The sequence below is a fragment of the Oncorhynchus tshawytscha genome, linkage group LG16, assembly GCF_018296145.1.
Source record: "Oncorhynchus tshawytscha isolate Ot180627B linkage group LG16, Otsh_v2.0, whole genome shotgun sequence".
Lineage (NCBI taxonomy): Eukaryota > Metazoa > Chordata > Actinopteri > Salmoniformes > Salmonidae > Oncorhynchus > Oncorhynchus tshawytscha.
The window spans coordinates 27,642,598-27,669,586 of record NC_056444.1 but is presented as its reverse complement, the minus strand read 5'-3'; the positions used below and the strand labels follow the sequence as shown (position 1 = coordinate 27,669,586).

Sequence of the window (26,989 nt, the reverse complement as noted above, 5' to 3'; positions counted from 1 at the left end):
ACTGTCTGTAGAAGGCTTTCAGAGTCAGACAGGGCACCCAGGCACTTTTCTTATTCACCCCACATTCTCCACAGCACACAAATGCCAAAGCCACTTCAAACCCTGTATTAGTGCATTGATTAGAAATCAATACTACAGCATGATATTAATGCAAATCAATGTAGCGTAGCTGCAAGCGCTGACTGCTCCGAGCACCAAGGACATTTCATTACCGTCTGAGCATCCCTTCTAGACTGTCACCTAATTGCACTAATAAAATATAAAAATGCGGCTTTGCCCCCTAATAAAATGCCATTCTCTGACATTTCCGCTCTGCAAATGTGGATGTCCTGAATAGCTAATATCACAAGAAAGCGCTTTCCACTTTACAACCGCATCGCTCTCTAGTCTAATCCACTTTGTGAAAATATCACAGAATAAAATATTATTTCCTGTTGGCTTATTGTTCTATGTTAGTAGAAACATCCAGTCTCATATCTCTGGGCCTAGCCAGTCTCATATCTCTGGGCCTACTAGCCAGTCTCATATCTCTGGGCCTAGCCAGTCTCATTCTACACAACAGTCTCTCTGAGATTGATATAGCAGACTGGTGTTGTCAATGATCAGGGCAGCAATATTGTCACATCATCACTCAAATGTAATTTAAATCAAATAAAAACTACTCAAACTTCTCAAGGCATCTATTCAAATGCAATAAAACAGTAAGGACTTCATGGGCTAAGGACTGCATGTGATCTATCACTAAGCCAGGTAGTAGAAAGTCATCTACTGGTACTATTCCATAGCTTGGCAGCCACACACACAGCACTGGGGGTTGCATTGCTGAGCGCATGAGAGCTGCTTCCATGCAAAGCAGTAGCAGTGGTGAGGGTGGTATTTACAACTAGCAGCAGCTAGGAGCAGCTCAGTGAAGGCAGGCGACGGACACAGTGTGACAGGACAGTACAGGGTGTTAAGAACTGACAGGGACTGATGCATCTTGCCAAGAGAGGCAACCTACAGGCCCTGCTGCTGCTGTGGTCGTGCAGCGCTGCGTTACTGGGGTGGTAGCGGTATTTCACCGGCAGGCTGCGGGCCCGGTTCAGCCTGCTCTGTTCGGCCAGGGCCCGGCCCGTCCCGTCCCCCCTGCTGGGGCCGGAGATACTGAAGCGGAGCCCCCCGTGGGGCCCAAGACCCAGCCCCACCCTCGGAGGAAGCAGGCTTCCTTTACGGTTATTAACGAGGAGTACGGCGGGGTCCGCGTCCCGGGGGTCCTTGTGGCGGGAGGGGCGAGGCGGTGCTTGGGGGTGAATGGCGTTAGACGTGATGCAGGAGGAGGGCGTGGTGCAGTTGGAGATTTTAATTGATGGGTTTTGTAAAGACGATCTAACTTCATCCTTTACTGTCAAACAATGGAGAATAAACAGAGTGAGGCAGAAAGGCTGGAGAGACGGAGGTTGGCTAGATAGATAGAAAGACAATGGTTTTTACTTTATAATTTATCTTGTGCTGGGAAATATTACATTGTGTGTTAAAAAAGCTATTTGTTATTATATTCAGCAGGCCAAACATTTTAGGATAAATGTTACATTTCTGCTTTAAAAAAAAACATGTACAGTAAACATGCTCATCCGTAGTTATAAACACTGAGACAAAATACATCCTTATTAAAACAATGTTATATAAATTATTAATAATTTCTCCTGCATCACTAAATATTTAAATGAGAAAAATGTATGTGACTTTCATTGTTGGACCATTTCTTTCTTGAAACCAGTCATTTTCTCGGTAATTAACGATGACACCTAAATATAATTTTTTCATTCCTAATAAACAATAAACATGTGCTTTTCTCTCCCTTGCTCCGTTGTGCTACAGTGGCGTTTTAGAACACAGCAGTAACACAGCCTGTGTGTAAATACCCAGGCAAATCATGTTCAAAACCTCTCCACAGTGGAACCTCATCTCTACCACAATGTATGGTATTACATATTACGGTAAAGTAGGTTGTTTGGTTGCTGTGTGTGTTGTGGTTTGCGTGTGTGTCATGGTTTTGGCCGGTCCCCCACCCCGGAGCACTAAACAGAGGTTTATCCCAGCTGTCAGCTGCCTCCTTGATTTACAGAGCATCACCGATAGCTCCTGGATTCATCTGTCCCTTGTCAAACACGCGCAGTGTTCGAGCGCACTCACACACCCTGGCAGGTCCACTGTGCACTCAGAACAGCCCAGACGGCAACTGTCCCTACCAGAAATGCTTATGATTAGATGGGGCCATCACGCATGCAAGCCCCCATCAGGGTCCTATGCAAATCACAGAGAGGACGGGACAGCGGAGAGGATACTGTTGTTTGTTTATTGTATCTGAGTTTGATTTGTGTATTAATATTAGGCCTACCTGTGCTGGGTACTACGTTGGTATCATAGTATGTTTGGGTATTTTTTGCTGTGTAATATTATGTATTATTGTTTTTTTTTAATCATTACAGTTATTTTTGTTATGTATCATACAGTACCCTATGTAGTTATGACAAACACAGAAAGCTGTGTATTATACAGTAAGCATCTGAAATGGTTATTAAACTGTAGGACAACATTATAACAAACAAAAAGCATTTAACAATTAACATTCACATTATCTAAATGACACAAGATAGAAATTAGTACATTTGTTCAACGCTATACTTTATACTGAGAGATTTACCTAAATTGCAATCTGCTTTGAAACGAACGCAGGTCTCTTTTTGACTTCCAGTTTTTCCTGGTGTTGTAGCGCCCTCTGCTGCTCGACGCAGCACAACACAAACACAACCTTACTGAGCTGAACACAACGTCATCAAGAATAGAGCATAGATCTTAAATCATTTGCTACAAATATATGTTAAGTATATGAAAGGATATGTATGTTATACAGTTAGGTACTGAATTAGCTAGGTCACCTAGAAGATAATGACGATATCTACAGGGCCTTCGGAATGTATTCAGATCCCTCAACGTTTTCCACATTTTGTTGGGTTACAGCCTTATTCTAAAATTTGAGAAATTGTTTTTTCCCTCATTAATCTACACACAATTCCCCATAATGGCAAAGCAAAACCAGGTTTTTCAAAATGTTTGCAAATTCATTAAAAATAAAAAACTGAAATATCACATTTACACAAAGTATTCAGGCCCTTTACTCAGTACCTTTGACAGCCTCGAGTCTTCTTGGGTATGACGCTACAAGCTTGGTACACCTGTATTTGGGGAGTTTCTCCCATTATTCTCTGCAGATCCTCTCAAGCTCAAGTTGGATGGGGAGTGTTGCTGCACAGCTATTTTCAGGTTGCTTCAGAGATGTTCAAGTCTGGGCTCTGGCTGGGCCACTCAAGGACATTCAGAGACTTGTCCCGAAGCCACTCCTGCTTTGTCTTGGCTGTGTGCTTAGGGTCGTTGTCCTGTTGGAAGGTGAACTGTCGCCCCAGTCTGAGTTCCTGAGAGCTCTGGAGTAGGTTTTCATCAAGGACCTCTCTGTACTTTGCTCCGTTCATCTTTCCCTCGATCCTGACTAGTCTCCCAGTCCCTGCCGCTGAAAAACATCCCCACAGCATGATGCTACCACCACCATGCTTCACCGTAGGGATGGTGCCAGGTTTTCTCCAGACGTGACACTTAGCATTCAGGCCAAAGAGTTCAATCTTGGTTTCATCAGACCAAAGAATCTTGTTTTTGATGGGCTGAGAGTCTTTAGGTGCCTTTTGGCAAACTCCAAGTGGGCTGTCATGTGGGCTGTCATGTGCCTTTTACTGAGGAGTGGCTTTCCACTCTACCATAAATGACTGATTGGTGGAGTGCTGCAGAGATGGTTGTCCTTCTGGTTGGTTCTCCCATCTCCACAGAGGAAATCTAGAGCTCTGTCAGAGTGACCATCTGGTTCTTGGTCACCTCCCTGACCAATGCCCTTCTCCCCCGACTGCTCAGTTTGGCTTGGCGACCAGCTCTAGGAAGAGTTTTGGTGGTTCCAAACTTCTTCCATTTAAGAATGATGGAGGCCACTGTGTTCTTGGGGACCTTTAATTCTGCAGAAATGTTTTGCTATGCTTCCCCAGATCTGTGTTTCGGAGCTCTACGGGCAATTCCTTCCACCTCATGGCTTGGTTTTTGATCTGACATGCACTGTCAACTGTGGGACCTTATATAGACAGGTGTGTGCCTTTTGAAGTCATGTCCAATCAATTGAATTTACCACAGGTGGACTCCAATCAAGTTGTAGAAACATCTCAAGGATGATCCATGGAAACAGGATGCACCTGAGCTCAATGTTGAGTCTCATAACAAAGGGTATGAATACTTATGTAAATACGTTTTTTATTTTTTTATTTTTAACACATTTGCATACACTTAAAAAAAACAGTTTTTGCTTTGTCATTATGTGGTATTGTGTGTAGATTGCTGATATAAAAAAAAATATTTGTGCATTTTAGAATAAGGTTGTAACGTAACAAAATGTGGAAAAAGTCAAAGGGTCTGAATACTTTCTGAATGCACTGTATGTATTTTTTGATGTGAGAAGGGAGGGGGGCTTATAACACGCCAGGCAATGAGATTCATTTACACATCATCATTGTGGACAATCTGTGGACAAACTCTGTTATTATTGTCAAGGGCCTCTGTATCAATTCACATCATGTACAGAAGAGACTTTAAGATGGTAGCTTTGCATTCTACAACTAAAGGGGGACACCAAACCAGAGCATTGTATTAATACTTGGGGGGGGACTAGTACAGGTTTAAACACAAGGAGGGGTTTGGGGGGGGGGGATCGCAGAAGCAAGGATGGGGAGGGACAGAGAAACACACTTACGTGATCTGACATATCCATTATACTTATATTTGGCTGAGGAAAAGTGCAAGAGACAAATGACAGGTTACATGGAGGAAGAGAGTGGTGATGATCATGATGAGGGAGATGGACAGAGACAGACATCCCAGACAGATGTAAAAAGAAAATTGTTAGACAGTGAATTAGCACTATTTTAAAGCACATCGGTGGTGGCGCAAAATGTGAGCTGAATGGAGAGAACAGTGCAAAACGGCGATGGATGGGGTGAATGAGAGTGACAGATTGTATGGGCACAGAGAGAGCTAGGTAAAACTAAGGAGGGGATAATGCTGAGCTTCTGGAAAATGGAACAAAACTGTGGGACGATATCAAAAGCCTCTTTCACGGTTAGCAATCCTTTTCAGATGAGCTGAGTAACTTCACAAGTAACTCAGCAATGTGTTGAAGTTGTTCCCCTTACATTGAAACCCAAGCATTGATTGATTGATCGATCAGGGTTAGGGTGGGTCTATCATGGCGCTATCAAGAGGGTCTGTGGAGCTTCATCAAAAGGGTCGGGGCTAAGCTTCCAGGGTGGAGGAGTATTCAATATAGAACGGATGAGCCGAGACTACAGACTGAACAGAACACACACCAAACCCAACCAGAGAGACAGTCACACAAACGTCTACCCATAACACATGAGGGAGGGACAAACACACACACCACCGTCTGGACCGGAGCACCCCTAACACACCATAGTTAGTGGCTGTGTCTGAATACCCATACAGTACCTGTGTCCTAAATAGCAGACTGTTTGAGTATGCGAAAAAATTAAGTATGCAACATTTTGAAAAGGGAAATGAACCAATAACGTGAAACAAAGCAATCACCCATGATGCCTTCTCAGGAGTATCTGAATTTCCAGAAATCAAGTACGGTTTGAATGTCAGGATGTTATACAAATTTCAGCTTCTATATTAGTAGAATTTGATGCGCACTATTCCACAATGCATTGGAAGAGGTGCGAGTGACAGGCCCTAGTTCTCTTCAAGTAGCCAAACAACTAATCTAGGTTACTTAATTGGGAAGATGCCAAGTAGTGAATCATCTGCGGTGGTGTTCAAATGTAGGCTAAGTAGTTTTTGGATGTGGCTGTGTTACTGATGTCATGTTAATCAGGCCTTTTGATTTGAACACATGGATTGGTTATGTTTTGTAGGCGTGGCTACCTTTTTATTATTTCATTGATGGATCAAGCCTTAGCAGTCATTCTGATCTCTTTCCCAATGATCAGTGCTTTAGTTTATTATGTTACTGACCAGCGGCTCTGAATTTGCAATGCGCTTGACTGTCCATGTTTTTCTGTGCTATAGATTTGAACATTTGAGTGTTGGCATGTGTACATGGCTATTTGACTTAATTTATAAATGTTACAGCACTTTGGTTTCACTAACAAATATGTTGAAATGGAACCAAATTATCTGTTTCTGTCTTTAGTCCTTTTTAAATAGCATAGATTGGCTATATGGTCTACAGTATAGTGTGAATAGTCTGACTATAACCAACCTGAGTAGATCTATAACTCCATTAGGTAGAATGTGATAGTCTGACTATAACCAAACTGAGTAGGCCTGTAACTCCATTAGGTAGAATGTGATAGTCTGACTATAACCAACCTGAGTAGACCTGTAACTCCATTAGGTAGAATGTGATAGTCTGACTATAACCAACCATGAGTAGGCCTGTAACTCCATTAGGTAGAATGTGATAGTCTGACTATAACCTGAGTAGGCCTATAACTCCATTAGGTAGAATGTGATAGTCTGACTATAACCAACCTGAGTAGGCCTGTAACTCCATTAGGTAGAATGTGATAGTCTGACTATAACCAACCTGAGTAGGCCTGTAACTCCATTAGGTAGAATGTGGTAGTCTGACTATAACCAACCTGAGTAGGCCTGTAACTCCATTAGGTAGAATGTGGTAGTCTGACTATAACCAACCTGAGTAGGCCTGTAACTCCATTAGGTAGAATGTGGTAGTCTGACTATAACCAACCTGAGTAGGCCTGTAACTCCATTAGGTAGAATGTGATAGTCTGACTATAACCAACCTGAGTAGGCCTGTAACTTCATTAGGTAGAATGTGATAATCTGACTATAACCAACCTGAGTAGGCCTGTAACTCCATTAGGTAGAATGTGATAGTCTGACTATAACCAACCTGAGTAGGCCTGTAACTCCATTAGGTAGAATGTGATAGTCTGACTATAACCTGAGTAGGCCTATAACTAAATTCCTATTATATTCAGCCAATTAGGAGCATCTACTGCGTTGCGGCTGTGGCATACTGCATACTTTTTACTAAACTGTATGTGCTAAATAGAATGTTACAATGAGTACATAGTATGCATACATAGTATGCAGTTTAAGAATGTAGAACACTAGTATGGGTATTCAAACACGGTCACTGAGTCATTCTGAGTCAGTCGTTTGAGTCGGGTATTTCACAGTTCAAAGAGTAATACAAATGAGATAAAGTGGATATAGTTATTTGTATGAAGGATACAAGAGAGGGCTCTGGCCAAAAGTAATGCGCAATATATAAGGAATAGGGTACTACTATATTTTTATTTATTTTTATTTATTTAACTAGGCAAGTCAGTTAAGAACAAATTCGTATTTACAATGACAGCCTACCCCAACCAAACCCGGAAGACGCTGGGCCAATTGTGTGCCACCCTATGTGACTCTGGAATCGAACCAGGGACTGTAGTGACACCTCTTACACTGAGATGCAGTGCCTTGGACCAGTGCGCCACTCAGGAGCTTAAGGAATAGGGCGCTATATAAGGAGTAGGGCGGTTTTATATAAGGTATAGGGTGCTATAATATAGGGAATAGGGTGCTATTATATAGGGAATAGGGTGCTATTATATAGGGAATAGAGTACTATTATAGGGAATAGGGTGCTATTATACAGGGAATAGGGTGCTATTATATAGGGAATAGGGTGTTATTATATAGGGAATAGGGTGCTATTATATAGGGAATAGGGTGCTATTATATAGGGAATAGAGTGCTATTATATAGAAAGTAGAGTGCTATTATATAAGGAATAGGGTCCTATTATATAGGGAATAAGGTCCTATTATATGGGGAATAGGGTCCAACTATATAGGGAATAGGGTCCAACTATTTAGGGAATAGGGTCATATTATATAGGGAATAGAGTGCTATTAGATATGGAAAATGGTGCTATTATATAGAAAATAGAGTGCTATTATATAGGAAATAGGGTGCTTCTATATAGAGAATAGGGTGCTTCTATATAGAGAATAGGGTGCTTCTATATAAGGAATAGGGTGCTACTATATAGGGAATAGGGTGCTACTATATAGGCAATAGGGTGCTATTATATAGAGAATAGGGTGCTTCTATATAGAGAATAGGGTGCTTCTATATAGAGAATAGGGTGCTTCTATATAAGGAATAGGGTGCTACTATATAGGGAATAGGGTGCTACTATATAGTGAATAGGGTGCTTCTATATAGAGAATAGGGTGCTTCTATATAGGGAATAGGGTGCTTCTATATAAGGAATAGGGTGCTTCTATATAGAGAATAGGGTGCTTCTATATAAGGAATAGGGTGCTACTATATAGGGAATAGGGTGCTATTATATAGGGAATAGGGTACTTCTATATAAGGAATAGGGTGCTACTATATAGGGAATAGGGTGCTATTATATAGGGAATAGAGTGCTATTATATAGGGAATATAGTGCTATTATATAGAAAGTAGAGTGCTATTATATAAGGAATAGGGTCCTATTATATAGGGAATAGGGTCCTATTATATGGGGAATAGGGTCCAACTATATAGGGAATAGGGTCCAACTATTTAGGGAATAGGGTCATATTATGTAGGGAATAGAGTGCTATTATATAGGGAAAATGGTGCTATTATATAGAGAATAGAGTGCTATTATATAGGAAATAGGGTGCTTCTATATAGATAATAGGGTGCTATTATATAGGGAATAAGGTGCTATTATATAGAGAATAGGGTGCTTCTATATAGAGAATAGGGTTCTTCTATATAAGGAATAGGGTGCTACTATATAGGGAATAGGGTGCTACTATATAGTGAATAGGGTGCTTCTATATAGAGAATAGTGTGCTTCTATATAGAGAATAGGGTGCTTCTATATAAGGAATAGGGTGCTACTATATAGGGAATAGGGTGCTATTATATAGGGAATAGGGTACTTCTATATAAGGAATAGGATCCTATTATATAGGGAATAGGGTGCTATTATATAGGGAATAGAGTCCTATTATATTTGGAATAGGGTGCTATTATAGAGGGATTAGGATCCTATTATATAGGGAATATGGTGCTATTATATAGGGAATAGAGTCCTATTATATTTGGAATAGGGTCCTATTTGGGATGAGTCAGACAGTGAGCTAGCTAGCTATATTATCCCTCCCTGCTCTGTTCTGTCGTCAACAGTAAAGGTCACAGTGAAGGCCCAGGGCTGCCCTGTGACACACACCCTCAAACAGGGACCCTCGCTGGCTCTGGCATCTGTCGCTATCGATCTGCCCGCGTCCGTAGAGGCGGCAGGCTAACCGGCTAGCGTCTGAGGGGTAGTGCGACAGAGGAACACGGTTGGGAGAAGGGGGAACCAAGCTTGCCTGGTGGACAGGAGCTGTCAGAGCAGGTTTCGGTGATGGACCAGCAGGGCCAGAGAAATGAAAATGCAAACATAATTTCCACGTCAGGCTGGATAAGGAACGCCTGCTGCTGACACACACACACACATATATACATACATACACACACACACCTCCCTTCCTCCGTAAGTAAGACCCAGACTTGCTCACAGCACACAGACCCAGCTTCAGGTCCAAACCCCTTCTCCTGACCCTAACCCCTGCCGGTCCAGCCCCAGCAGGTCCAGCCCCAGCAGGCCCCAGCAGGTCCAGCCCCAGCAGGACCCAGCCCCAGCAGCCCCAGCCCCCAGGCTCGAACCCCAGATGGTCCCCAGAAAAAGTATAAGCTGGGACAAACAATACCCTGAGAGATCAAAAACAGTGTGTCTGTCCCAAAGATGAACTCTACAAGGTTCACCTCCTAGCTGAATCACTGCTCTTACTAAGGAAGAAGCACAACCACTTTAGATTTAGACAGAGCTATGCGTTTCACATGTCTACTATTTCAATTGGCAAACAACTCTGCATAACATGTGATCAAAATGTAACATGTAACAAAATGTTAATAACATACGACGTGAAGTGCCTCGCAGATACTTTAAATAAATAAGAAAACACTATCCAAAAAGAAACCAGTTATCCAGAGAGGAAAATCCATTTCAGATGTGAATGAAGTTGTGATCTGAGACATCCTATCAGAGACATCCTATCCACCCTGACAGACAGAAAAAAGACAGAGAGAAAATCCAATGACTGCGATCCTTAACAGACATTGCGACCCTATTCTCTCTCTCCAGAGTAAAATGGGGAAATCCTCAGTTGAAACAATAACAGAGCATGTTCACCCCTTTCGGTAAAAAGCTGAGGGATGGGGCTGGAGAAATGTAACCATTTGCAAATTCATAGATGGAGCTGATGATGGCCGACAGTTGAACTAAGCTCATGAGGTAAGTTATATTCTTTATGAATCAATGGGTACATATCATTAATTTATAAGTCCAAAAATGGTTGAAGCGAGTGCAGATTTCCCCTTTAATAAAGAGAACAGGACGAAATCCAAGGCAGGAAGATTCCCTGAAATCCTAGGAGGGGCTGACGGAGGAAAGAGATCAGTAATCCAGAATGGCCAGCTATAGGTGCAGATAGAGAGTAGTGGCCCACCAACCTACAAGAGGAAAAACTCAACATCAGCCGGTTGACACTAATCTAGTCTGAGCTCACTACCAGATGATGGGAGAATGCTGAGGAGAAAATCAGATGGGGATAGAAGAGCAACAGAGAGCTAAGTTCCCACGCTTTTGAATGCACCGCTCACTGGTTTAATCTGTTTCCACTAGCAATCTGGATGTTGCTAAATAACCAACTAACAAATGTAAAAATGTGGATGAAACAACAACACCCTCGGTAAATAAGCTACAACTTAAAAAAGTGACCTATCCCTTCAAGGAAACAGGACATGTTTTCCTGGGTTCCTGATTACTGAGGAAGAGGAGGAAGTCATTTGATGGGACAACAATCAAGTCTGGGAAAAGAGAGAGTTCTTTCCATTAATCGTGGGGAGTAGCTAGCTCCCTCAATCCCTATCTGTTGGCTGGTTGGGGCTGGATGAGAAACATGGCTGAGGGACACGATCGGAAGATAACTGGAAAAGTATTTCCGTGGCCACAAAAGAGGGTGGGATATTGTGAAGAGCCAATAAATCGCTAAGCCCCACCCCCCTGGTTTTCCTGGGAAGTCCAATTTCCCATGGACACCAATGGAGAAAACCCACAAGGATCTCAAACACAAGGATCTCAAACTGTGTTTTTTTAAACACATACTACCTACCCCTTGCTAATCAGAAATGATGTTGTGGTGGACTGTCATTAGAATTGCTTCACGGGAACATGGTAAAAGTAAGTTTGTACTGTGGCTAGCAACAGGCTCTGAACAAACTGTCAACATGCAGTCAAAGCTACTTAACAATTTTGGAGATAACCAGTACTCAAATCGTATTCTGATGTCAAAAGCAGATGTGAGTTATACTCCTAAGCTAGTTAACATGCACTACCGGTCAAAAGTTGTAGAACTCCTACTCATTCAAGGGCTTTACTTTATTTGTACTATTTTCCACATTGTAGAATAATAGTGAAGACATCAACACTATGAAATAACACATATGGAATCATGTAGTAACCAAAGAAGTGTTATATTGGAGATTGGCATATATTGGCATTCTCTCAACCAGCTTCACGAGGTAGTCACCTGGAATACATTTAAATTAACAGGTGTGCCTTGTTAATTTATCCATTATTTTACCAGGTAAGTTGACTGAGAACATGTTCTCATTTGCAGCAACGACCTGGGGAATAGTTACAGGGGAGAGGAGGTGGATGAATGAGCCAATTGTAAACTGGGGATTATTAGGTGACCGTGATGGTTTGAGGGCCAGATTGGGAATTTAGCCAGGACACCAGGGTTAACACCCCTACTCTTATGATGAGTGCCATGGGATCTTTAATGACTTCAGAGAGTCAAGACGCCCGTTTAACATCCCATGCGATTGACGGCACCCTACACAGGGCAGTGTCCCCAATCACTGCCCTGGGGGATTGGGATATTTTTTTAGACCAGAGGAAAGAGTGCCTCCTACTGGCCCTCCAACACCACTTCCAGCAGCATCTGGTCTCCCATCCAGAAACTGACCAGGACCAACCCTGCTTAGCTTCAGAAGCAAGCCAGCAGTGGTATGCAGGGTGGTATGCTGCTGGCAAATTGTTAAAAATGTATTTGTGGAATTTCTTTCCTTCTTAATGCGTTTTAGCCAATCAGTTGTGTTGTGACATGGTTGGGGGGTATACAGAAAATGGTCTTTTACCAAATAGTACTAAGTCCATATTATGGCAAGAACAGTTCAATAAGCAAATAGAAATGACAGTCCATCATTACTCATTACTCATTAAGACATGAAGGTCAGTCAATCCTGATCATTTCAAGAACTTTGAAATTTTTTTCAAGTGCAGTCGCAAAAACCATCAAGCGCTATTATGAAACTGGTTCTCATGAGGACTGCCACAGGAATGTAAGACCCAGAGTTACCTCTGCTGCAGAGGATAAGTTCATTAGAGTTACCAACCTCTAATGAACTTATCCTCTGAGTTCAAGTAACAGACACATCTCAACATCAACTGTTCAGAGGAGACTGCGTGAATCAGGCCTTCGTGGTCGAATTGCTGCATGAAACCACTACTAAAGAACACCAATAAGAAGAAGAGACTTGCTTGGGCCAAGAAACACGAGCAATGGACATTAGACCAGTGGAAATTTGTCCTTTGGTCTGGAGCCCAAGTTGGTTTTTGGTTGCAACTGCCATGTCTTCGTGAGATGCGGTATGGATGAATGGATCATCTCCACATGTGTATTTCCCACTGTAAAGCATGGAGGAGGAGGTGTGTTGGTGTGGGTGTGCTTTGCTGGTGACACTGTCTGTGATTTATTTAGAATTCAAGGCACACTTAACCAGCATGGCTACCACAGCATTCTGCAGCGATACGCCATCTCATCTGGTTTGGGCTTAGTGGGACTATAATTTGTTTTTCAACAGGACAATGACCCAACACACCTCCAGGCTGTGTAAGGGTTGTTTTACCAAGAAGGAGAGTGATGGAGTGCTGCATCAGATGACCTGGCCTCCACAATCCCCTAACCTCAACCAAATTGAGATGGTTTGGGATGTGCTCAGCATATGTGGGAACTCCTTCAAGACGGTTGGAAAATAATTCCAGGTGAAGCTGGTTGAGAGAATGCCAAGAGTGTGCAAAGCTGTCGTCAAGGCAAAGGGTGGCTACTTTGAAAAATCTCAAATATAAATATATTTTGATTTGTTTAACACTTTTTTGGTTACTACATGATTCCATGTGTTATTCCATAGTTTTGATGTCTTCACTATTATTCTACAATGTGGAAAATCAAAAAAATAAAGAAAACCCTTGAATGAGTAGGTGTTCTAATACTTTTTACCGGTAGTGTACATTTGGAGAATACAAGTTATATTAACTGGCTAGCTAGTTAATTGCAATGTTTTCAATGGTGGTCAATGAGCGTGCGCTAGCTAACCAGCTAGCAAACAATGGGGAATAAAAAATATTTAGGATTCTTAAAACTTCAACAGTCACTGTGCTGTTTTCATATTTTTCTGACAACTCTCCACTTTTGCCATTGCCCTCATTGGCTTCCCGTTGTGTATGAAGATGTCATCTTGTTCAGTAGTAAGATAAAGCCCACTTGATATGCTACATATCTACATTATATATGAATATCAGTTGATGAACACGGCTCTCGTTCCTGCACAAGTCAGTCCTGTGTGCGTGAAATAAAATGATCAGGAACAGAACAGAAACACAATTAGCAAGGAGGTTCCTCTATAGGCTTGCGATGCCTTCATAAACAAAGTAAGACAAAACAACAACACAAATAAACAGAAATAAATCATCCCTTCAACGAAGTCATGTTTTTCTTCATCATAATTATAGATAATATACAGTATTTGAAAGAATATAACACACAAAACACCAACTGTCTAATAGCAGTCCCCATCCGAGTGGCTGACGGATGTAGCAGGCGCTAGCCACAGAGCTAACAGCTACAGTAGAGCAGCACCACAAAGCAACACCATCACTGCCACCCAATACAACCCACAGAAAATATAATAATAAATACTACTCAAATTCAAAAACAATATTATCACAAATACATTTAAATAAGCAACAACAGCAACTATGGAAGCTACGCCACATGGACAACGTTACGGATAAAGCACAAAGGTACATGGTCCACACACAGAACAGACATGTAACAGCATGTGTTGGGCGGTGTAACTTACAGGCACGTAAAGTGGTTGCGCAATCATGAACAGAGACAGAGGAGAGTGGGTAGGCCCTCTGTAGGGTGTCCATGTTACTATGTACACTGCCTGACATGCAAGAGCAGTCTCGCTCTGAACGGCCGCAATCAAAACAACATGCCAGTTTCATTTGTTTGTAGACGGACATCTTGGCTACAGGCATGTTTTGGGATGAGAGGAAGAGGAAAAGCAGCAGGTTAATGGCAAAAGGTGAAATAGTCATCCAGGGAAGCCAGAAGGTAAGTCCATAAAGATAATAAATGCAAAGCCTTTAGATACCAGCTCACGCAGGCTTGAGCCCCAGTAAAGGGCACCTATAATCAGGGGTTGGAACCGGTTCAGGAAACAAAAAAGGAAACCATAAAAGAACAACAATTTTCAAGGAACAGAAACAGAACCGAAAGTCATCTCTAGTATTCCGGAACCGAACCATTATTTTTAAATCTTGAGAACAATTTTTTTGTTCCGAAAATTGTTTTCATGTCTCGTATATAATTATTTTATAAGTGAAGTTCTGATGCTAGTAATAAACTAAACACATTCCAATTGACGTCATGATGTTTAGCTCTTCAAGCCAAGCCCTCTTTACGTCCACCCATCTTTCTCACTCTCTGCCCACCATTGAAATTTCAGTCGCATCTCGCGCCTGCACTTTATACGACCAATGAAACATGTAAACATCTACCCATTCTGTAGCCTCTCTATCCTTGATAATTGGTGGAGTAAATTAATGAGCTATAAATGTAAAAACTATGTTGATTTGACAGGTTAAAAAACAGTACAAAAAGGGTTCTGTTTCAAACAAAACGATTGGAAAATCATTTTGGATCCAACCCCTGCCTAAAATATTAGGGTGCTTCATATATGGCAAGAGTGCCAAACTGCAGTGACAATTGTGTGCAATATATTGCCATGGTCAAATTAAGCTCTTTCAATTTCATCCCAAAGTCTTGTTTTGATCAATAAAGTTTTTAACAACTTGAAAGTTGTAGTCCAATTTGGCTAGTCAAAATGGTCTCAGGGTCAAGGGTCAAGCTGTGTCCTAAGGCTGAAAATGCCATAACAGGTATAAAGGCAAATATGACAGTGGGGTAAAGGGGGGAGAGGATAGAGGGGAATGGGAGGGGGGGAGGTCATTCAGGGCCAGAGAGTAGCATGGACAATGTCTTCAGCAGCAAACCTCATACAGACATATAATGTTTCATTCAAAACATAACAGATCATAACATCCTCTATCCGTCCGGCTAAAGGTGTGGATCACGTACCTGTATCCCCTCATGCAGCTGCGGCAGCCGTGGTCTAGGATCCATCACACTAATCTACTGGCTAGACTGGCCAGGCCATTCCATGCTAGCAGGACAAGAGTTTCACTACAGCAGCACTCCTCCAGAAAGGCTTGAGAGGGTGTGTATGTACAGTGCATTGGGAAAGTATTCAGACGCCTTGACTTTTTACACATTTTGTTACCTTACAGCCTTATTCTAAAATGTCTAAAGTTGTTTAACTCCCTCATCAATCTACACACAGTACCCCATAATGACAAAGCAACAAAGGAATGGTCCATAGAGGGGCGGCAGGTAGCCTAGTGGTTAGAGCGTCGGGCCAGTAACTGAAAGGTTGCCAGATCGAATCCCCGAGCTGACAAGGTAACTGTCGTTCTGTTGTTCTGCCCCTGAACAAGGCAGTCAACCCACTGTTCCTAGGCAGTCATTGTAAATAAGAATTTGTTCTTAACTGACTTGCCTCGTTAAATAAAGGTTAAATAAACACAAAGTAAAACATAAGAATGTTTGCTAATTTATAAAAATATATATAGTATTCAGTAACTTTGGCAGCAATTACAGCCACGAGTCTTCCTGGGTATGACGCTGCACACTTGTATTTGAGGATTTTCCGCCATTCATTTCTGCAGATCCTCTCAAGCTCTGTCTGGTTGGATGGGGAGTGTCGCTGCACAGCTATTTGCAGGTCTCTTTAGGGATGTTCGATCGGGTTCAAGTCTGGGCTCTGGCTGGGCCAGAGGGGTTAGAGCTTCGAGACTTGTCCCGAAGCCACTCCAGTGTTGTCTTTGCTGTGTGCTTAGGGTCGTTGTCCTGTTGGAAGGTGAACCTTCGCCCCAGTCTGAGGTCTGAGAGCTCTTGAGCAGGTTTTCATCAATTATCTCTCAGTACTTTGCTCTGTTCATCTTTCCCTTGATCCTGACTGGTCTCCTAATCCCTGCCGCTGAAAAACATCCCCAAAGCATGATGCTGCCACCACCATGCATCACCGTAGGGATGGTGCAACGTTTCCTCCAGACATGACGCTTGGTATTCAGGCCAAACAGTTCAATCTTGGTTTCATCAGACAAGAGAATCCAAGTGGGCTGTCATGTGCCTTTTACGGAGTGGCTTCCGTCTGGCCACTCTACCATAAAGGCCTGATTGGTGGAGTGCTGCAGAGATGGTTGTCCTTCTGGAAGGTTCTCCCATCTACACAGAGGAACTCTACAGCTCTGTCAGAGTGACTATTTGGTTATTGGTCACCTCCCTGACCAAGGCCCTTCTCCCACGATTGCTCAGTTTGTCTGGGCAGCCAGCTCTAGGAAGAGTCTTAGTGGTTCCAAACTTCTGCACTTAAGAATGATTGATGTCACTGTGTTCTTGGAGACCTTCAATGCTGAAAAAAAAATTGGTACCCTTCCCCAATCTGTTTCTTTAACACAATTATGTCTCGAAGCTCTACGGACAATTCCTTCTACCTCATGGCTTGGTTTTTGCTTTGACAGGTGTGTGCTTTTCCAAATCATGTCCAATCAATTGAATTTACCACAGGTGGACTCCAATGGAGTTATAGAAACATCAAGGATGATCAATGGAAACTGGATGCCCCTGAGCTCAATTTAGAGTCTCATAGCAAAGGGTCTGAATACTTAAGTAAATAAGGCATGTTATTTATTTATTTTTGCTTTGTCATTATAGGGTATATTGTGTGTAGATTGACAAGGATAAAAAAAAAATCAATTTTAGAATACGTCTGTAACGTAACAAAATGTGGAAAAACTCAAGGGGTCTGAATACTTTCCGAATGCACTGTATTTGCAAGTTACTGCGCATGTACATGATGTATATCACACATTTGAAGCGTGTGTGTGTGTATATATGTGTCAAGATCTTAACCCCAGGAGGAGCGGTAGGTAGTGAAAGCCGTTCTAGATTGCTGTGGCTCTGGTTCAGTGACAGACAACAGTCCCTGGTTCCCATTATCTCTGTGCCAGGATGCCAACTCACACTAACACGATCACAGAAACGCACTCTCTCCCTCTCTCTGGGGAGAACTATACGTCTACCTTTACTGTTTTAACCATATGTGGCTAGGAGGGTTTGTAGCCAGAGAGAGAATGGAGAGCGAGGCCTGGCCCCATCAGGGTCTGTGTGTCCTATAAACAGCATGCACAAGTGCTTTATAAACATTCATAAGCATGCATAGAGAGATCATAGCGATTAAAGGGTGTGGAGTGGGGTACCTGTTTACAGAGCAGAAAAGGTTTGGAGGCATGCCAGATGCGAGCAGTGTGTGTCATTTCATGCTGAACTATATTATTTGTTCGTTTTCATGCTGAACTCTGAATTTTACTTCTGAGTTTTTTTCTAGGTGGGTATTCAGTTGAACACAGTACGTGTGGTGGTAATTTTGGATCATCAAGAGATGGGAGGAGGAGATGGAGAACACGACACAACATGACAATGTTTTTGAACAAATGACTTCACACATACCCTTTACCCTGATCTAGCCTACTACGGTGTCCCTTTTAGGACATTCTTCACCACAAGAGTCAACATGAACATGACTGTCTGTGTACATTTTGTCAAAGAAAGGTGATTGTTAACACACACACCACTACGCTGTCAGTTTGTTTTCATATGTCACATTCAACATTCCACCAGACAAAACATACAAAGACAGAAGTCAAGTTGAATATCAATAGTGAGAAGGATGTCCTAATGGAACTCATACTTATGGTCACTGGTCCTCTAAAGTGAAAGACAACCCTATTTAGCAAGAACGTGATGAGCCGTGTTGACTTTGAATAGTAAATCAAACTTAATAACATAATAACATGGATAACATGGATACTTATATAAAATGTTTTTTTAAATAAACTAAAGCCACTTTTATGACTTTCATCCAGTTATTGTATCATGTTGCAAAGCACAAATGTAAATAGAGGAATGTGTAACACAAAGAAAAGTTTTTCCTCAAAAGACTCACTTTGTGTTCAGACACATCTCAACCAAACCAAAACACAAACACCATAAAACACAGCCAAGAGTTAATGAAATGATCCCTTTCACTGTTTACTGTAACCATAGAAATAGTATTACCAGAACATTCATTCCATTAAAATCAATGGGTCTGTGATGAGTGTTCCAGTTCAATTACAGTGGTCTAAGGGCCTTTTTTTTACCATTCTAGTAATTCTGTGTCTATGACTGAAAAACACCCTGTTTTTCATAATATTCTTGCTGAATAGGTTTCTGAGGACATCAGTGTCAGTTTCCTTCGATAAGGCTACATTCAGGACTATGGCAAGACATCGCCACCTAGTGGCCAACTAGCAGTACAGCAATGAAGCATGCAGTACAGTTAAAGCACTCTCTCGTAAAGCAGTTTTCTTTCACTCAGGGCACTGATGACAGCGAGTAAAAAGGCCCTGGCGACCATCTAGAATTGAAATGAATTACAGTGGGGCTGGGGGCGACAATATTTCAATTCTTAATGCACTGGTGAACTCTGGGTAGTGGTACGATTGGAGCTGGGCAGAGTACCAGAGAACTGGGGAGCAGCGAGGGGGGCTAGAAGTACTGGGGGTGGGGAGGGGAACTAAAAGCAGCGAGGGGAGTGGAGGGTGAGGGGGGTACAACCAGATGGTTTTGATTGTGTTTTGGAGACATTGCTTGCTGAGCTGAATCATTTCCAGAACTTCCCACAAGAACACTTTACGCTTTTCTGAAAATAGTGTAAAAAAATAGCTTCAGAGTGAGAAGATTAATTTGAATCTAAATTGTTTTATTTTTTTCTCTCCCCCCTCCTGATGTCTCTCTTAAATCCATGAAATCCATGACTAGCATTACCAATATCAATCTGCGTTTGACATTCCATTTTCAACTTACTCAGTGTGTGTGATTAGAGAGAGGGTAAGGAGGACTCATGGAAAGCTGAAGACACAAGGCGTAGGATTGGGTTTCTAATATAATATTGAGGCAAAAATGTTGAAGAGAGTTCATGCACTTCTCCTATAATAAAATCACACTCTGTCATACTAAGGGAGTCAGAGGCCGGGCTAGACTATGAGCCTATGAGGAGACAGACTAGATAATCAGATGTAGGTGTGAGTTTGGGTTCTGCTGAATTCAGGTCTGGTCTGAGGCAGGACAGTGTAAAGATGAGAGGCGGGGAGAAGGATGCAAACGCTACACCGGTAACATGCAACATAGAATACAGCTGGCAGAGAAAGAGAAGAGACACTCGCACTGCACTCTGGGTAGGAGGGAACCCGTGTTTTTTTACTCACAGTAAATCACTACCAGAGAAGGTTAAATAAAGTAGTGGTGTTTCCCACCGGCAGCAGGGGAAGGAAATAACATCAACAACATGTCAATGGTCATAAAAACCCGGACAAAACAAACAACAACAGAAACAAAACTGAACTAACAGAAGACAAACATTCATTCTAGTAATGGAACTGTCATCTCTCTACATGTGGCCCTCCTGTTGGTAATACAACAGAGACATAGAAACTAAAATAATCTACAATAGAACTGTCTCGTTTCAGGTACAGTAAATCTATTGGACCAATGCCTGATTCACACTATTGGACCAATGCCTGATTCACACTATGGGGCCAACCCAAACCGTACAGTGCTGGCTCAGATATATATTTTCACATTGTCCATTCCAGCACGGTTGCAGAAACTGTGGCGGATGTGTAACCAGGCCAGCCCAGTACAGCTCAGCTTGCCTCCGTTTGGCCTTATAGTGATAATCAGACAATACAGGTCTCTGGTTCTCTCTACCTGACAAACTACCAGGCCTTTAGTCTGAATAAGTGAGATGACACAAAGGGAAAGGACAGTGGAGATTGTGTGTTTGTTTGGGCGTAGGCTGCTTACTGTAATTGTTGCTGACCTTTCTAGATGTATGGAGACTGCAGGAGGTGGAACTATTTAACATGTTGGGACAAGGGCCCATGTAGGTCAGATAGTAATAAGGCCCTTAATGCTTTTAATTCAGCCTATTCAGGAAGTAGACTGAAAATACGACTTAGTGTATATTATTTTCCTCAATGAGTTTACTTCCTGAATTGAAAAGAAATTGAGCCCAACCCTGGTAAACATTCTCTAATTCCCAGTCTGATCAAAAGTACAAGTTGAGAAAAAGGGTCATGTTCCAAGTCATCCCCCGCTGGCAGAAGTTTATGGTAGTATGCCTGGACCATTACGGTGTTCTGATTCTGTATGGTTTGACCAATAGGGTATGTGGTTGTCTGACCCCATGAACCCTGAGCAGAGGAACGCCATTGGTTCATTTATTATTCCACCTGACTGAGGTCGATACCTCTGCCCATATTACAGAGTCGCTATGGTGACCTGACAGCCTAGCCTCGTCTGCTCAGCTACTTCTGTCACTCATACTCACTCCATCATTAGCACACTGACAACTCTCTCTCTCGATCCCTTTCCGCCTCCAGACTTCAGTCCACCCTTCTAACTAGTTTTGTCATTATGATACATAACATGATCAGGTTACATGTTTTAGTCATGAAATTAATAAATCAAACTAAATGTGCAGAATGTTGCTTGTACTTCTTTTGGATTTAATAAATAATATTATCATGCATTGATTTTGGATTATACCACAATGAAGGTTGAGGAATTGTGATCACAGTTATTACACTTTCAAATGGGACTCAAGGTCATCACTGGGACAATTTCCATTTCAAAGTGTATAATAGCAAAACAATATAGTTATAGCTGTAAAATGATATTCCTATGAGAAACAGTGAGGGATATGACATCATTCATATAGCACATCCTAATCCTAATTCAGCGACAGTGGGAGGTGGGGGAGGGGATGGGAGGAGAGGAGGGTCATAAGAGGGGTGAGTGATTGTGTTGAGGGCAGGGCGTGGGTGTACTCACGTCGTTTGCAGCCACACTTTTTGATCCGTTTGGGGTCTGTGATGTCATCGTGACAAGCTTTGCAGTAGAAAAATGCTCTGAGGGGAGAAAACAGCAGCATAGACATTTATCATCTCAGTTTGCAACTCACCTTGTGAGTTTGACCCATTTCACCAGGTTGACCTGGAATTGGCTTTTACCAGCTGGCTGTTACTTTTACCAATGAAACCTTTATTTTTAACAGTATATTTAGAGAAGTTGAATGCCTAATCTCCTTTTAGCCACCAAGAGAATGAACACAGAAAACCCAGGCAAGGCTTTAAACAGACTTTTCCTGTGCCGTTTTCTGTATTTTTCCGTGATGGTGGGATGATAGCCATTACCTCTTTACTTCTTTGGCATCACTGGCGATGAAGAACCCCAGAGTTCCTTCCTGCATCTTTACGTGGTTCCCCGGGTTGATGAGGATGCTGGGTAATGGGAGATAGATGACATCACACTCTTTAGAAGCTGTTATGGTCGTTAGAGTCACACTCACGCGCTAATCAAGAGGAATGGTACACACACATCATCAACCCTCTGGCTGGAGCTACAGTACAATGACCAGCGAGCTAGAGCAGCCTGATCGGATTGGTCAATGAAATCACAACTTCTGCAGTCTCCAGTTGTTTAGTTTGGAGTAGTTATAATGGATGTTTTGTAAATGCTCTACAGTCTAGGCTAGCAGGCCACTGTATGGAGGTGTTATAGTGGTATAGTGTGGTGGAAAAACACCTGGTTTCCATGTTTTGCCACCTTCTCTGAGGCTAATCACACAGATCGACAGAATGCACAACAGCATGAGTTGGTTGGTCAATTTGAATTCTTTTTCTTTTTCACCATGGTTCTGGAGTGGATGTATGGGCAGAGGTAGGAGGAGTGAAGGGGGGGGGGGGTCAGAAATAATTAAAATTGTTGTTGTTATGGAGTGGTTGCAGCCTCAGCAGTCAGTTCGATACTGTTACCTTGCTTATTACTGAACAGTGAGTGCTACACTACAGTTAGATACTGTTACCTGGGTTATTACTGGACAGTGAGTGTTACACTGCAGTTAGATACTGTTACCTGGGTTATTACTGGACAGTGAATGTTACACTGCAGTTAGATACTGTTACCTGGGTTATTACTGGACAGTGAATGTTACACTGCAGTTAGATACTGTTACCTGGGTTATTACTGGATAGTGAATATTACACTGCAGTTAGATACTGTTACCTGGGTTATTACTGGACAGTGAGTGTTACACTGCAGTTAGATACTGTTACCTGGGTTATTACTGGATAGTGAATATTACACTGCAGTTAGATACTGTTACCTGGGTTATTACTGGACAGTGAGTGTTACACTGCAGTTAGATAATGTTACCTGGGTTATTACTGGACAGTGAGTGTTACACTGCAGTTAGATACTGTTACCTGGGTTATTACTGGACAGTGAGTGTTACACTGCAGTTAGATACTGTTACCTGGGTTATTACTGGACAGTGAATGTTACACTGCAGTTTGATACTGTTACCTGGGTTATTACTGGATAGTGAATATTACACTGCAGTTAGATACTGTTACCTGGGTTATTACTGGACAGTGAGTGTTACACTGCAGTTAGATACTGTTACCTGTGTTTTTACTGGACAGTGGAGTGTTACACTGCAGTTAGATACTGTTACCTGGGTTATTACTGGACAGTGAGTGTTACACTGCAGTTAGATACTGTTACCTGGGTTAGTAATGGACAGTGAGTGTTACACTGCAGTTAGATACTGTTACCTGGGTTATTACTGGACAGTGAGTGTTACACTGCAGTTAGATACTGTTACCTGGGTTAGTAATGGACAGTGAGTGTTACACTGCAGTTAGATACTGTTACCTGGGTTATTACTGGACAGTGAGTGTTACACTGCAGTTAGATAATGTTACCTAGGTTATTACTGGACAGTGGTGTGTTACACTACAGTTAGATACTGTTGCCTGGGTTATTACTGGACAGTGGAGTGTTACACTACAGTTAGATAATGTTACCTAAGTTATTACTGGACAGTGAGTGTTACACTGCAGTTAGATACTGTTACCTGGGTTATTACTGGACAGTGAATATTACACTGCAGTTAGATACTGTTACCTGGGTTATTACTGGACAGTGGAGTGTTACACTACAGTTAGATAATGTTACCTGGGTTATTACTGGACAGTGAGTGTTACACTACAGTTAGATACTGTTGCCTGGGTTATTACTGGACAGTGAATATTACACTGCAGTTAGATACTGTTACCTGGGTTATTACTGGACAGTGAGTGTTACACTGCAGTTAGATACTGTTACCTGGGTTTTTACTGGACAGTGGAGTGTTACACTGCAGTTAGATACTGTTACCTGGGTTATTACTGGACAGTGAGTGTTACACTGCAGTTAGATACTGTTACCTGGGTTATTACTGGACAGTGAGTGTTACACTGCAGTTAGATAATGTTACCTAGGTTATTACTGGACAGTGGTGTGTTACACTACAGTTAGATACTGTTGCCTGGGTTATTACTGGACAGTGGAGTGTTACACTACAGTTAGATAATGTTATCTAGGTTATTACTGGACAGTGGAGTGTTACACTGCAGTTAGATACTGTTACCTGGGTTATTACTGGACAGTGAATATTACACTGCAGTTAGATACTGTTACCTGGGTTATTACTGGACAGTGGAGTGTTACACTACAGTTAGATACTGTTACCTGGGTTATTACTGGACAGTGAATGTTACACTGCAGTTAGATACTGTTACCTGGGTTAGTAATGGACAGTGGAATGCGAGGGAATGAACAGCCTCTCGGACTAACACTACAGTTAGATACTGTTACCTGGGTTATTACTGGACAGTGGAGTGTTACACTACAGTTAGATACTGTTACCTGGGTTATTACTGGACAGTGAGTGTTACACTACAGTTAGATACTGTTACCTGGGTTAGCAATGGACAGTGGAATGCTAGGGAATGAACAGCCTCTTGGACGAACACTACAGTTAGATACTGTTACCTGGGTTATTACTGGACAGTGAGTGTTACACTACAGTTCGATACTGTTACCTGGGTTAGTAATGGACAGTGGAATGCTAGGGAATGAACAGCCTCTCAGACTAACACTACAGAGGAATAGGACAAATCTGATAAAGGCTTAAGTGTTGTTATATAGCGTATTATCATATTGATATAGTAACCTAGTATTGATATAGTAAACTAAGTGTTATAGTAACCTAGTATTGATATAGTAACCTAGTACTGCTATAGTAAACTAGTATTGCTATAGTAAACTAGTAGTGTTATAGTAAACTAGTATTGCCATAGTAACCCAGTACTGCTATAGAAATCGAGTATAGTACTGCTGTAGTAAACTAGTAGTGTTTTAGTAAACTAGAATAGTACTGCTGTAGTAAACTAGTAGTGTTATAGTAAACTAGTATAGTACTGCTGTAGTAAACTAGTAGTGTTATAGTAAACTAGTATAGTACTGCTATAGTAGACTAGTAGTGTTATAGTAAACTAGTAGTGTTATAGTAAAATAGTATAGTATTGCAATAGAAAACGAGTAGTGTTATAGTAAACTAGTACTGCTATAGTAAAACAGTATTGTTATAGTAATCTAGCATTGATATAGTGACCTAGTACTGCTATAGTAAACTAGTACTGCTATAGTAAACTAGTAGTGTTATAATAAACTAGCATAGTATTGCTATAGTAAACTAGTAGTGTTATAGTAAACTGGTATTGCCATAGTAACCTAGTACTGCTATAGTAAACTAGTATTGCTATAGTAAACTAGTATAGTATTGCTATAGTAAACTAGTATTGCTATAGTAAACTAGTATTGCTATAGTAAACTAGCACTGCTACAGTAAACTAGTATTGCTATAGTAAACTAGTATTGCTATAGTAACCTAGTATAGTATTGCTATATTAACCTAAACTGGTATAGTATTGCTATAGTAAACTAGTAGTGTTATAGTAAACTAGTATTGCCATAGTAAACTAGTATTGCTATAGTAAAATAGTACTGCTATAGTAACCAAGTATTGGTATAGCAATCTAGTATTGCTGTAGTACCCTAGTATTGCTATAGTAACCTAGTATTGCTATAGTAAACTAGTAGTGTCATAGTAAACCAGTATTGCTATAGTAAACTAGTAGTGTTATAGTAAACTAGTATTGCTATAGTAACCTAGTACTGCTATATTAAACTAGTATTGCTATAGTAACCTAGTACTGCTATATTAAACTAGTAGTGTTATAGTAAACTAGTTTTGCTATTGTAAACTAGTATTGCTATAGTAAACTAGTTATGCTATTATAAACTAGTAGTGTTATAGTAAACTAGTATTGTTATAGTAAACTAGTATTGCTATAGTAAACTAGTTTTGCTATAGTAACCCAGTACTGCTACATTAAACTAGTATTGCTATAGTAAACTAGTAGTGTTATAGTAAACTAGTATTGATATAGTAACCTAGTACTGCTATATTAAACTAGTATTGTTATAGTAAACTAGTAGTGTTATATATAATAAACTATTACTGCTATAGTAAACTAGTATTGCTATAGTAGCCTAGTATAGTATTGCTATATTAACCTAGTACTGCTATAGTAACCTAGTACTGCTATATTAAATTAGTATTGCTATAGTAAACTAGTATTGCTATAGTAAACTATTACTGCTATATTAAACTAGTATAGCTATAGTAAACTAGTAGTGTTATAGTAAACTAGTATTGCTATAGTAACCTAGTACTGCTATATTAAACTAGTGCTGCTATAGTAAACGAGTACTGTTACATTAACCCATTATTGCTATTGTAACCTAGTATTGCTATAGTAAACTAGTACTGCTATAGTAACCTAGTACTGCTATATTAAACTAGTATTGCTATAGTAAACTAGTAGTGTTATATATAATAAATGAATACTGCTATAGTAAACTAGTATTGCTATAGTAACCTAGTATAGTATTGCTATATTAACCTAGTACTGCTATAGTAACCTAGTCCTGCTTTATTACATTAGTATTGCTATAGTAAACTAGTATTGCTATAGTAAACTAGTAGTGTTATAGTAAACTAGTGCTGTTATAGTAAAATAATATTGTTACAGTGCTGCTTTAGTGTATTTCAGCTAAGAAATGTGATATGCAATTTATTTTAACATTATCCATGTCCATTTTGATTAATTAGGGAGAAGTATTTAATTACCAAGTAGCTGAGGGAAAATGGCCATCTAATGTTATCTAATGGATAAGTGATATTCATATTCAAAATTCTCTCTAACCCTCTAATCCTTACTGTATCCTCAAACATACGTCTACAGTAAATATTGAAGATTTGAATGGTGTGTAGGGTGCCTGTACGGACTGGCTGTATCATTCCC

The 26,989-nt window shown here is 41.0% G+C and overlaps 1 protein-coding gene across 1 annotated transcript in view; it reads right to left on the bottom strand.

Moving 5' to 3' along the window:
* LOC112251626 (calcium-activated potassium channel subunit alpha-1-like) overlaps positions 1-26,989 on the bottom strand; it is a 350,091-nt gene that overhangs the window by 44,964 nt on the left and 278,138 nt on the right. The window contains exons 17-18 of the mRNA XM_042299053.1: positions 21,929-22,015; positions 21,567-21,643 (exon numbers count right to left, since the gene is read on the bottom strand). Of these exons, the coding sequence (XP_042154987.1) occupies positions 21,567-21,643; positions 21,929-22,015 (164 nt within the window). The remainder of the gene's footprint in view (positions 1-21,566; positions 21,644-21,928; positions 22,016-26,989) is intronic.